Source organism: Durio zibethinus, chromosome 8 (genome assembly GCF_047325235.1).
Source record: "Durio zibethinus cultivar Kanyao isolate XHJ-2024 chromosome 8, ASM4732523v1, whole genome shotgun sequence".
NCBI classification, from domain to species: Eukaryota; Viridiplantae; Streptophyta; class Magnoliopsida; order Malvales; family Malvaceae; genus Durio; species Durio zibethinus.
In genome coordinates this window covers 733,174-747,373 of record NC_143169.1, presented here as the reverse complement: position 1 = coordinate 747,373, position 14,200 = coordinate 733,174, and the positions used below count along the sequence as shown (strand labels likewise).

The 14,200-nt window shown below is 30.8% G+C and overlaps 1 protein-coding gene across 2 annotated transcripts; it reads right to left on the bottom strand.

Moving 5' to 3' along the window:
* Positions 1 to 1,593: 1,593 nt before the first annotated feature.
* On the bottom strand, positions 1,594 to 8,203 carry LOC111278865 (nuclear transcription factor Y subunit A-7-like). 2 transcript variants are annotated; one of them, XM_022865563.2, is made up of 6 exons: positions 7,992 to 8,203; positions 6,328 to 6,391; positions 5,500 to 5,630; positions 2,526 to 2,627; positions 2,259 to 2,423; positions 1,594 to 2,156 (listed from the first exon to the last, which is right to left on the bottom strand). In XM_022865563.2, exons 2-6 carry the CDS (start codon positions 6,353 to 6,355, stop codon positions 1,947 to 1,949), a joined length of 636 nt encoding a protein of 211 aa, XP_022721298.1. In that variant the 5' UTR covers positions 6,356 to 6,391; positions 7,992 to 8,203; the 3' UTR covers positions 1,594 to 1,946. The 2 variants fall into 2 exon arrangements, with proteins under 2 accessions (XP_022721298.1, XP_089620592.1); XM_089764466.1 differs by having other exon boundaries at positions 2,043 to 2,179.
* Positions 8,204 to 14,200: the final 5,997 nt, after the last annotated feature.

Below are 14,200 nucleotides of genomic sequence, written 5' to 3'. Positions count from 1 at the left end.
TTAGGTTCTCTCCTTCAGGCGAGCCTCCTCTTTCCTTCTGTTTTTTTCTTCTTCTCTGTATGTTTTTATCCTTCTCCGTGTTTCAAAGCACAATTGGAGAAGAGCTTGAAAATGCAGGGGTCCTGTGGTCTTTATCTTAGACGCCAATCTCGAGATTCTTTGAGGAGAGAGACAGAGAGTGATAGGCTGAATTTGAAAAGAAGACAAGACTGAAAAAGAATGTCCGTATTAGGGGAGATAAACAGAAACAAAACAAAACAAAACAAAACAAAACCAACCCACAATAATAGCCAGATAGAGAGAGCCGGTGTGTGTTGTGTTTTGTAGTTGTTGTGAACAAAAAAAGAAAAAACAAAACAAGCAATACAATGCTAAGGAAACTGAAACGGCTTTTGTAGGTGTGTTTTGATTTTTGCTCTACCCTTCACAATCAGTACGGACCGATTTAAATTTATTTGTGATAACTTATAAAATTTCGATTTTTGAAATTTAGACTTTTGAAAATTATTTTTATAAAAAAAAATTAAAATTGTAATATTGTATCTCTACTTTAAATTTGTGCATTTCTATATTATTAAAAACTGCAAAATATACTTATAACATGCAAAAATGTCAAAATTAAAAAATTTATAAAAATTATTTTAAGCAAATATTTGATGTGTTTATTTATAAACTATATAAATTTTAGTTTTATTATTTTTAATAAATTTTTATTTATTTTAATATATTTTTATTATATTAATTTTAGGTTATTAATCTTGTTAAAATATTATTAAGTTAAATTTAAATTTAATTATTTAAATAAGTTTTATTTTGTGAAGACAAAAGATTAAAAGTTCTTATTATGATATATTTATATTAATTAAAATAATATTAACTTTGATATATTAATTTAAATTATTAAAATTATAATTGATTAATATAAATGATAACAATATTATTAATATTATATTAATAACAATTAATTATATATAATAAAAAATGCTATGTTAGAGGAACAAAATATTTTTAAAATTTAATATTTTGAAAAAATTAAATTTTTATATTAGAAAAATTAAATTTTAAATTTCATACAAATACAAAGACCGAATTTCAAATGATATATATAAGTACAATAATTAAATTTTAAACTTTATATGAGTATAAAAATTATTTGTCTAATATAATAATTAATTTCATTAATCTTAATTACTGCATAAATAAAATAACGATGTCATCAAGTAAATCAATATTATTAAATTAAACTAGTACGAAGATTTTTTGGCAAATCGATGAAAGAGACAAATTCAGAAAGTTTTTTTGGCAAAATTGAAATAATTCAACAGCCGGAAAAAATCCAACGTAAAATAAAATAAAGATTGAATTTTTGCAGATTACATATACCCTTTGGCTTTTGATGAAGAAATCATATATAATTGGGGCATATGTTATGAAGAGATCATATCTAATTGGGACATATGTTATTGTTTGTCCTCAAATAAAACAAGGCTTGAGGATTGATTTTCTCCTCAAACATTACCACCGATATTTGTTTGTCCTACTTATGACTCAACATTTGATAAGAATAATCGATATTCAGAAACATAAAACAAGTTACAAAATCAATTAAACCATTTCAAATTATTATCCAAGTTGATAAGAATAGATAACGAAAAAAGCGAATGCTACACAGGAACAAGACCTAACCCTTGCTAAACTATTTAAACACAAATCAACCAGTTTTCTGTCTGAAATTATCAGTTCCTCAGGAAACAATGAGCATTTAGGAGAATGAACTATATCAATGCACTTCAACAACACTACCTATGGTCCTGCCTATTCCTTGAAAATCAAATCTATACACGCTACTGAGTTCTAAGTACAGAGCTAGAATGAGGCAATGCCGAAACTATATGTGGCTACTGTGGAAACTATGTTCTCTGGCTATTGGCAATAGGCCACTGTATTTAAAAGCAATTGCTTCCAAAATTTAAAGATGTGCCCTCCGGAGAAGCAACCTCAGTTTTATCGGAGTTAAGATTGACATTGGACTGTGATTTATCACCTGATGCTGCATCATTCTGTTTGGTTTCATTTTTCTTTGAATTGAGAAACCGACCCCCAGATCCTCTGGCTCGTTTCAATGCATGCAAATGACGGGATTCATGCAAGTATGGCTGCATATTCATTGCAGTGGCAACTAACGAGTCAATTCTGCAAAACTAGATGCAAAACATTCGAATTGCAAAATAATCATAAAACCAAGAAAGTTAACATACTTTACGAGGCTTGACAATTTTATTCTCTGATTCAGCTTTTGCACGAGATTGTCGCCGTCGCATTATGCCATGATATTGTTTTGCATTAACAAATACAGGTTCCTCAATGGCATCTGACGGCAAAGGAACTCCAGCTTGCTGAATACCCATCAACTGAAGATGGACCTAAAACAAAAGCAAAAATAAGTCAACTTCAGTCTTAAAACCATAATTACAACTGTATAATAAAAATAGGGTCAACACACAGCACAAAAAAGAGTACTATACCATAGGTTGACCATCATAAGGCTGTGGCGGATATGGTTGAGCATCATAGGGAGCAAAGATGCTTCTATAATAGGGATCTGGATAGGGGTAAGAAACTGGTGCCTTCAGTTTCATAAGCCAAGGAAACAAATAAATGTATTAGAGATCCTTAACAAATTTTTATACTTATCTTGGTCAAAGATTAGCAACTGTTGCAGTTATACAACTTTCAGCAAGATCTAACATTTTGTACAACGTAAAACCTTTTAAAACACAGGTTCAAAACAACACCAATCTAAAATTCTTTTATAGAAACAAGAAGAAGAGCAAAATCAAAGACAATCATGAGAAGCATAAAACAGTACCACAAGCTTCAAAAGGCACACAGCACAGCAAGTTTTATTTAGTAATTTTATTTAGAGTCAACTGCTTTTTGAAAGTGAATATGCAACTGCACCAACAATGTACATGTTCTTTCACCAGAGATGTTTTCTATCAAAAGTCTTAGATTAAATTAGCTGCATAAGAAATAAACACAACATTTCTCAACCATTCTTATCCAACGAGGATTTGGTTCAATTGTAGGATGGGTTGAGGCCCTAGGAGGTCCAAGTTTGAATCTCTCTACCTAGTGTGAGTGACTGCAGTCTTAAATATAAAGTGGGGAAGGGGGCATTTTAGCTTTTTTGAGCTAAATGTCTGCTGACAATTTAATAAATTACAGAGCTGAATGTTCCCCAATGTACCATAGACATTTCATCTTTCAAAACAAAAACAAAACAATCAATACCATTAACAGAAAGGTACGTTATTATTAGAAAACAAAATTCATAAGTTACAAGATCTCAAAAAAAACGCAAAGTAATTCTTGAGTTACCAGGAAAAGCAATGTCAGGAGTATAACCAAGTCTATTGACCTCATTAACTATAACCAAGCAAAGTATTTTGGTCCTTATATTGGGATATTCTACCCCGGTCAAAGATGCTATTTATGCGCACTACTTAGAACTAGCCAAAACCTTAAATACCAGGATGCAGACAGCTACAGATGAATGTGCCATCATTAAGTGCAATGCAACAATACAAGTAACACAGTATCAAATTATATAGTTGATTAACATCACAGAAATGTATAATCAGAATTTTTTACAAAAAAAAAAATTTTAAAAAGGAAAACCCAGCAAACACTTGTTCTCCAGAAACTAAATCTCTAAAGTTAGCAATCTTCAAGTTAATAAATGGTATTACCATCACCCCTTAACAGACAGAAAACAGCAGCATCTCAAAAGCATTCTTGTATTCCCAAAATTTCCATACAACTGGAAATAAAATTTTATTCAGCACACAGATGCTTACTTTTTCTATCACAAAGACTTGGTTGCAAATAAAACTCACCAAGCCTAGGAGGTAAAATTGCTCCCACTGATGCCTCCAACAACCAGACAATTTTAATGTATATTGCAAAACAAAATAAATACAAGAAAATTCAATCTGACTCCACCTTGAAACAAGTAGACAAGATCCCCAACTAATTTAGCAGAGCACAATGACTGGCATTTTAATCTCCTAGTTCCTGGCAAAGAAATCGTCTACTGATGCCTTTGAATATTTAAATCAAATATGGAAGACCATTGACAAAGTTTAGCAAATGCAAAAAGACTCAATAAAAGCATATAACTCCCAAATGCACCTCCCCCTCCTTTTCCTTTACATTGGTGGGAGGAAGCAGGCAGTGTTGGGATAATTAGAACTGCTATTATATCCACATACACACATTTGTTACATTGCAAAATGACGCTCCCGAAATTCACCAAATCTTAACTGCATAACCCTCGACTAAAATGCTCACAGACACGTTGCATTCTCACAATCAACTTCCACATCCAGCTCACTGAATCCCAGAACATCAAGAACTTTAAAAAATTCTAATTACTTGTCCAAACAGCGTGAAATAAAGTCTGTATCTTCATATTTAGCAGTTTAAACTGCAGACAGCACTAGCAATTCTCTAAATCCACCAGGATCATTTCTATATTTAACTAAGATTCTCCACTATACCTTTTTGACCAGTGCATTTATGTTTTTTCCTTACTTTTCCCACTGCAACATATGAAAATTTAGTTGCTTAACAGGAGAGAAGACTTGTGCATTGACAATGTCACCATCTTAACAACTTCATCAGCTCAACAGTCTACCAAATTTTATTCAGTAAACATTTCTTTTTGAAATATTCTTTCACAAACATCATAAAATAACGTGTTTGTAGTTCTCAAGTATAAGGATCCAATTATAACATGTTATGAGAGAGTGCCACCTGGGTGGACTTTCATGAAACTAGAAAAGAAAATTTTGATTTAGGAATCAAGAGATTTTTTGAACAAATCATTCGAAGCAGTGGATGTAGTCAGACCAAATTAAATAATAAAAGATTTTCATATTATATTTTATGTATTGGTCTAAACGCATATACATATATGGCCAGGTTAGACGTCAATGTGTTATAACTAAGTATTTCCGTCCTGCATCGACTGGTAACTGTGAATCATGGAACAAACGAGAGCAAAGAATTACATTTTCTGGCAGAATATATTGTAAGCTACTTTTCAAATGTATGTAGAAAATAACTCCTGAATCAAATACCTTGAAGAAGGCATTGTGATGAAGGAGGAGGACGTAAGGGAAGAGTAGAGGTTGCAAGAAGTTTCTCTTCAATTAAATGATTGGCTAAAATAAAAAATAAAGTAATAACATTGTGAAATAATTTTCAAAGAAGATGATTGAAGTGGTTGAGCAAATTTTAAAACGTATGCAAGGCCAAGAAATTTAAATGACACTTAGATGACAGCTAATTGATCACAACAAGTTTAGGACAATAGTTAGTGCTTCAGACATGACCTAGTTTCAATACAATGACCAGTGTAAACTACCTTCAAAGAGAAAGTAAAAATGAAAATAAATATTACTGCTGAAAAAGATTTTACTCTGAAGATGGTACCACAGCATGTTGAGGTGTTGTGTATGCGATGTTTGGGGTTGTGACAGCAGAGGGAGAGAGTCCTGCTGCAGGAGATGAGGACTGGTCCTGGGACTCAGAGTGTTTTTGCTGCTCATCAACTTCATTATTATCTGGCAAAAAATAAATCAGTTAAAACCAACACATACTGAGAGAACACTCCAAATCAAGAGCAGCCACCAAACAATGTCAATAAAATGAAAGCACTCAGACAACTAAGATAGAAAGCAGTGCAGGCATCAATGGTGACAAGTAAAATAAAACAATGCTGCCTACAAAACCCAACAAATGGCCCAGTATTGTATGCATATAACACAGCAACCCAAGGAGCCATCCTGATAAATGTGATAACAATCAGGAAATGCCTGATAGAAAGCAGTTAATTCAAATTTCAAAATGAAGAGCAATCCCAGAACAAGGTCAATAAAAATGAAAGCACAGAGCCAAATAAGATAGAAACCGTCCAGGCACAAATAGTGACAATCTAAAAAAATACACACTAAACAACCCAGTATGTGTCCTTATAACACAGGGAAAACCCTCACAAGAAGATACCGCAATAAGAGAAATAACAATGAGGAAATACACAGGAATTCAACAAACTAGAACTGAAAAGATCCTTTCAATCTCATTATTTAAATACCAATTAAACACCAGAAAATAAAAAATAAAAAATAAAAAAAAAAGAAAATTCAAAATTTAAAAAGGCCACAAACATATTCAAATTTTTATCTATTCACAGAGTTCAGAAGAACATGATTAAGTGGTACCATAAAACATAAAGTTGACGAAGCATTTAACAAGAAATACCAGAAAGATCATGCACAGAGGAAGTCATGAGGCTGTTGTGAACAGAGGATCTGCAAACTCAAATCTGGCAACACAACCATCAGAATCAAGGTCAGGGCAGCATAAAGAATCAGAGCACTATCATAAAACCAGGAGAGCTAGAATTTATGTTAAATCTATTTAGATTTAAATCAAAGTCTATATTGGTATATATTTTAGGGAGCTTCTCTTGACATCTTTTAGATTCAAAACAATTTTCACAAAATTTTGGCAATCGAAGGTTCTTACAAATTACAACATGCCATGCAAAAGGTATGAGCTTGCTCAGACAGCATAACTATACCAATAAATGTAAATAGTCAATTAGGCTTTGTTTAATTGTTACTTTTACTATTTGTATTTTGCTTCTTCAAAAGTTACCGAAAAGTGTGGTAAAAAACATTACTGAAACGAAAAAGAAAATTCATAATTGATTAAAAATGAAAAAAAATAAAAATAAAAATCAACATAATTGCTCTCTATTAAAGTAAAATCATGTATTTATCCAAAAAATTACGTTCTTAAGTTTAGATTCTTCTAAAAGATTTATTTGCTTTTGCATCCAAACACTTTTTTTTTACCTTTTACTTCCAAAGGAAAAAAATTAGCAAAACTAACAATCAAACAGTACCTTAGCAAATATATAAATTATACAAAGCATAACTGCAAATACAAGTCAAATAAACAAAAATTTCTAGACTACACAATTCAAACGTCCCCTGGAAACTGAGTTAATGTTTCATTATAATTATTAATTCCCCATTGTGTCTAGAACAATAATAAGATACAATATCTTCTGTGCAAAATGAGTTTACGAATTCAAAAAGATCAAAAAATTATGGGAAAGTTTGTAAGTAAGTAAAGTGAAGCTTCTTTTTATTTTCCTGTTGTTTTGCCATGATCTAGAGATTCATTTCTTTTAGAACAATATCAACTTCAATTTAGATTACTCTCAATTGACTGAATAAAAAAGTGGCCTAGGAAATTTTCCCTCTCAATAATTCCCTTCCATACTTTTAGCCCATCGTGTTTGTCTTGCTCACTGCCCACAAATCAGTTATTAACTCACACTATCTTCTCTCAGAAGTTTGACCAATAGAATACTCACCCATTAATATATATATATATATACACACACATATCAATTCTGAATATATCACCCATGATTTTCTTATTCTTTTCTTATTAAATCTGAATTCTATTTCGTAAAAAACAAAAACTAGTTCAACGAACAACATAAAAAAAGAATAAGAAAATCAAATAAATTCAAAAGTAGAAAATTCATCAATACAGTTCAATGAGCTAAATTAACTCATGCAAAACAAAATCAACTCAATTAAAAAACCCATGTGAGCCCAGAAACAAAAAAAAAAAAAAAGGGCTCAAATTGGGGAAATTTAAAAAGGAATTATTCATTCACTTAATATTCTTTACGGAAAATTGAAAAAAGAAAACCTGAAAAACATAAAAGAAGCGGAAAATGCTCAAATTCACAGCTTTTTTCTCACACTTTCTCAACATCCAAACATAGCAGGAAATTGAGGTAGAGAAAGAGAAAAACATTTCTATATAATTCTCCTTTGCTCGATTGTTAAAATATTAATTTGAGAAAAGCAAACTAGGGTTTACCGAGAATCGAAATTTACCTTAAATAGAGAAAGTGACTAAAAATTCTGTGCTGCAGAGGTGTGTTTTACGTTTCTTCTGTTGTGCGAAGGTGAAATTATAATAAATCTCTGCTGTCTGTGTTTGGAAACTGAGAAAAATGAATTTAAGAGAGCACTACCAAAACGAAAATTGTTGTTTCACTATAAAAAATGAGTTAAGCAGAACACATGATGACTATTATGGACGTGCACACACGTTATAGAAAAGTCTTGTTGGCTTTGGTTAAATTTCAACCAATAGAGCTACGGGCAGCGAGGGTTCTGACCCGAGAAAGATGAATAAATCTGGGCCAAGGAATACGTGGGAACCACCGGGTGTGTGGTTGGGATTGAAGGTGACCGCTGACCGTCAATGGCTTTAGTTAATGTTGGAGAACGGATCAGCTACACGTGGATCCAGGGAAAGAGATCGTTTAATTGATTCTGTAGCGCTTTCGTCCGTAACGACATCTACTTCCACACTACAGATAAAAAAAATCCCCAAGGATTTCATGCCGATAAGTGTCATTTTCTTAGTTTTTGTTTAATTTTTTAATTTAACAACACCTTAAAAAAAACATAAGAAAAATTTTATATCCATTCTATACTACTATTCCATATTTCATAGATGAAAAAATCCCCTAAGAATTACGCCGACAAGTGTATTTTTTAATTTTAATTTAATTTTTAATTTAACAACACTTTAAAAAACATAAAAAAATATTTATATCTATATTATCTATATTAATTTCCTTTTTTATTCTTATATTATAATTTCTTTTATAAAAAATAATCATAAGGAATTGAGGAAGCAACATGTGTTTATTTTATTTTATGGGTTTGCTGGGTTTTGGGTATGGGATGTAGGCTTATATGTTTATAAAAGTTGGGTTGTATATTTGTAGTTTATATTTAATATATTGTTAATGTATAAATTTTATATATTATCAATAAAATCGTATAATGTTATTTTATTAATAAAATATATTAAATGATATCATCTTATTAATGAATAAATTTTTTTTAAAAAAAAAATAATTTTTTGCATATTTGTTTTAAAAGTTGATAAATATTTATTAATAAAATGTTATCATTTGATTCACTGATAATGTATATAGCCTATACATTGATAATGCATCAAATATAAATTGATATATTAAGGTCATATTTGATACATAAGATTATGATAAGATATGATAAGATGATATTATGAATAGAATTAGATCAAATAATATTATCTTATCTTATATTTAATGTGTATAAAGATTAAGATATGACGATTTATTTATTGATCAAAATTATCTTTTTTTAAAGTTTATACAATTTAAATTATTGATATAATTTTTAAGGATAAAATAAGATATGTAAGTTTAATCTCATGGATTAAAAATAATCATTTCCACTTTGATTAGAAGGATTGAATTATTCTATACTAAGAGGATAATAATTCTCTTTGTAATCATATTCTTTTCAATTAGATATAAACTAAATATAATATAAAATTATTATTATACTATTTTTTCAATCATCTTATGCACCAAATATTACCTAAATTGATTAAGTGAATAATTAGATTGATTTTTGTTGAATTTGAAAGATAAATAAGTTGTGATTTTATTTGTTAGATTTGATTTTAAAAAAGATAACTATTTTAAAATTTTTTGTTAGATTAAGATAATTTTCTAAAAAAAATAATGTTGGCAAAGGTTGGATTCTTTTTAAATAAATACATCCAAAGGCATATCTTTAACCCGTTTTATTTAAACAATTCCAATCCAAAATATAAGTAGTTTTATTTTATTTTATTTTTTTTACAAATATTTTCACTCTTTAGGTATACATTTTTAAACTTTTATTTACATATATTTTATTTTACATATTACTTTAAATAATAAAATGTTAGGAACATTTGATGGTTAAAAGGGTATAGTGATCTTTTTTCATGTCAGAAGCCTTCAGCAGATAGCCAAGGATAATTCTGTTATTTGTGCCAACCTGACATGTCAGGTTGGTCTGATACGTCTAATACTACATTAGCTTGGCATTGTCTTTATTGTCCTAAATGCTTTTCTATTGCTTATCTATAAATATGAAGGTCCAGACACCATTAGAAGAGGTCCAGACTACTCTTATTTTTTCTTATAACTCATTTCGATCTAATTTGTTCTAATTTATACGTCGAAGTGCAAACGCAAAGAACACCCCTTACCTTTGTCTTTAATCGTCATTCTCTTTTATCTTTCTAGAATCTGACTTTAAGATCGGAGCTCGACATAAATATTTGACATGCTAGGTAAGGGACATTTTCATTCATTAGTCGAGCATGAAATAATGCTACCAAGGAAGAAAACCTTAGAGAAAATAGATGACTATTTCGGCAGAAACAGAAACATACAACAGCCAGCACTCAGAATAACCTCCTCTACCATAGACAGGCCCAACTATAGAATAATTTCAGGCCTTGATCAAGTAGATACAGACCCTTAAACAAATGTTGTAAACTATAACTCCCACCACAAGTTTAGAAGGTGCTCGACCTTATCACCCTTGGTCAAGGAACTGCGATAAGACAACCAAGCCATGGGGAGTTGGAAGCCTCTTTGGCCTTCAGAGAAAAGGGACATAACACTCCAGTTTGCCATTACTCTAATCACAATTCAACAAATACAATAACCCAAAAATCTAAAGAGACAAACCCTAAACCCTAACCAAACAAGGACTTGGAAACTTGGATACAGGCCATAAAGAAAGCTAAAAACAAAAGCAGTAGCATTTAAAGATGAGTTTAAGTTCCAGAAGACCTAACCTTTCACTAAAGAAATCAATAAAGTCATACATCTTAAGGGGTTCAAAATGCCAAACTTGGAGACTTACGATGGTACATCTGACGTTTTTGATCATTAAAACTTTATAGGACTAAAATGATGATGTAAGGTGTATATGAAGCCTTAATATGCAAAAGCCTAACTACCACTCCGAAAGGCGTAACTTGATCGTCATACAACAGTCTAGAATTAAGGTCAATTACAACATTCAAAGATCTTAGCCATTGTTTCTTATCTTGATTTGTAAGTAGCTGAAAAGTAAAAAAGACAACTCTGAGTTTGATGTCAATACATCAAGGTTATGGTGAATCATTGAAGAGCTATATCACGCGTTTTAATGTATAGACTCTACAAGTTAAAGACCTAAAACAAACAGCCACTGTGGTTGCCTTAACAAATGGACTCAACGACAAAGAGTACTACCCGAAGCTAACATTGTTGTTTGAACCATTTAAAAATTTGGTCGATGTTTTACTGATAGCTGAAAAATATATAAATGTCAAAGCTATAATAAAGAATAATCAAGGTGAGAGAGGCTCATCTTTCTTCTTTGGTCATAAAAAAGATAAAGATTTCTACGATCTTTCTCTAATAGAAAGATGACATAAGGTCAAAAGCTTTGATGGAGAAAGAAACTACACTACATTAAAACCTTCTGAAATAGAATTTTGATGAAAATCAAAAGAAACCCTAACCTCATATGGGCAAAGCCACTGAGATAAAACACAAGAATAGACTCGACCAAAAGATATGCCATTCATAGTGATATAGGCCATAATACAGAAGATTGTGTCAACTTAAAAAATGATATCTAAGTCTTGGTAAAGAGAGGTCAGTTGAGAAGGTTTGTAGAGCAATGAAGATAAGGTCAACTTAGAATAAACTACAGATAAAACCAAAAAAAGTTCACCCAAAACAGAAAAAGAAAGGTCAAAAAATGAAAAAAAAAGTTTGAAAAGATGAGCCAATTCAAGAAAAAGTCTGAACTAATAACAATAGGTCAATCGTTAAAGTGATTAATATGATCACTGAAGGTAGCTCCATTTCAACCAAAAAAAGTTTAATCCAGATATGGTTATAGTAGTAGGCACTTCAACAAAGAGAGAAAAAGATTAGAAAGATAAATCGATCACATTCAACTTGAAAGATCTTGAAAGAATCCAATACCCATATAATGATGCTATAGTAATCATGATTGTAGTGTATAACTATGTAGTAAAAAAATCATGTTTGATAATGGGAGCCTGATTGATGTCATGTAATATAGCACTATGAAAAAGATAAAAATTGATGAAGATCAGTTATAATTGATCACCATAACATTAGTAAAATTTGAAAAAAAGTAGGTATAGATGAAAAGAACCATAAAACTATCGATCTGTTTGGGGATAGAATCAAATACTATCATTTCAGTCATAGAAATTATGATTGTCAATGTCCCATCAGCCTACAACATGATATTAGGTCATAAAATTTATGATTGTCAATGTCCCATCAGCTTACAGTATGATATTAGGCCAATTGATGTCATGTAATATAACACTATGAAGAATATGGAAATTGATGAAAATCAATTGCAGTCGATCACCATAACATTAGTAGGATTTAGAAAAGAATAGGTACCGATGAAAGAGACCATCAAGCTGTCGATCTCTTTAGGGATAAAATAAAAAACTATCATTTTAGTCATAGAATTATGATTGTCATTGTCCCATCAGCCTACAACATGATATTAGTTAACTTGTTATGCAGCTCATAGGCTTAACTCTCTATCTAAAAGTGAAATTTTCAGCATCTAATGGAGTTGGAGAGGTCAGAGTAGACTAGTTTATGGTATGATAGTATTATGTCAAAATAATGAAATGAAATACTGAGACGCATATTGAAAATTCAACCAAGAATAAAAACACTGAGGAAGGGCAAACAATTAAGGCCGACAAGAAACAGAAAGTCACAAATAAGAATATAGAATGTAAGACTGACTTGATAGAAGTGTGCTCTTAAGTCACTTCGAGCTTTTAAACTCTAGCAAAAAAAAACTTTTATTTTGTTTTTAAACTTTTTGAGGTAACTCTAAAAACGACTAAGCTTTTAAGTCGATGTGAACAATTACATGTTATTTAGACCAAGCTAATAGGCCAATCAAAATACAATATGAAATGAAAAATATATACCAATTTCACGACATATATATTTAACAAGTCATTAACAACATACTGGTCATCATATCGAAATTTATTTTTACAGAAAATGGTCTCAATCTAATAGAACAAAAATAAATAATTGACTAAAAACCAAACTCTAACGAAAGCTGACTTGAGCTGATCAAGGATTTGATAGCCATACTATTCTAGGATAGCATCCCTGAAAAACAGATGCAATCAGAACCAAATTTCAACATAAGGATTAGTTAATTCAACTTTTGAAAGATAATATCTACCTATTTGCCTAGACACTATTTGATATACCCAAGATTGATAGCGAAATGATGGTTATAAGCTGTATATTAATCCCGAGGTAAAATCGATTCAACAAAAAAAGAGAACTTTTATCCTAGAAAGATAAAAGGCCATCGAAGAGAAAATCGATAAATTACTGTAAGTAGGCTTTATCAGGGAAGTTAACTACCTTAATTGGATAGCCAACATAATCATGATAAAAAAGCACAGCAAAAAATAGAAGATATGTGTTGACTTTATCATACTAAATAATGCATGCTCAAAAGATAGCTTTTTTCTCCATAGCATAGATTGACTAGTAGATAATAGTATCGAGCATGGCCTTCTCAGTATAATGGATACCTATTCTGATTACAATCAAATTAAAATACTAGGGGACGATGAGAAAAAGATAGCCTTTATTATCAAGATAGGCCTTTACTGTTACAAGATAATGCCCTTCAGATCGAAGAATGTAAGGGTGACTTACCAAAGGCTGGTGAATAAGGTATTTAAAAATCAAATCAACCATAACATAAAAGTGTATGTAAATGACATGATAGTTAAAAGTTAAAGCTTAACCGAGCACCTAGAAGACTTTAGAGAGACCTTTAATACCTTGAAAAAATATAATATAAGGCTCAATCTAATCAAGTATGCCTTTAGGATTACGTTAGGTAAGTTTCTTGGTTATATGATTAACAAAAGAGGAATAGAGATGAACCTAAAAAAGGTTCAAGTAATCTTAAACATGAAGGCACCAACTTTGGCTAAAGAAGTACAAAAGTTAACTGGTAAAATAACCGTATTGAGTCAATTCTTGTCCAGGTCGACAAATAGTATCTATCATTTTTTAAAATTCACAAAAACATCTCAAACTTCAAGTGGACTCCTTAATGTCAAAAAGCTTTTGAAGAACTCAAAGAGTTCTTATCCTTTTCACCTA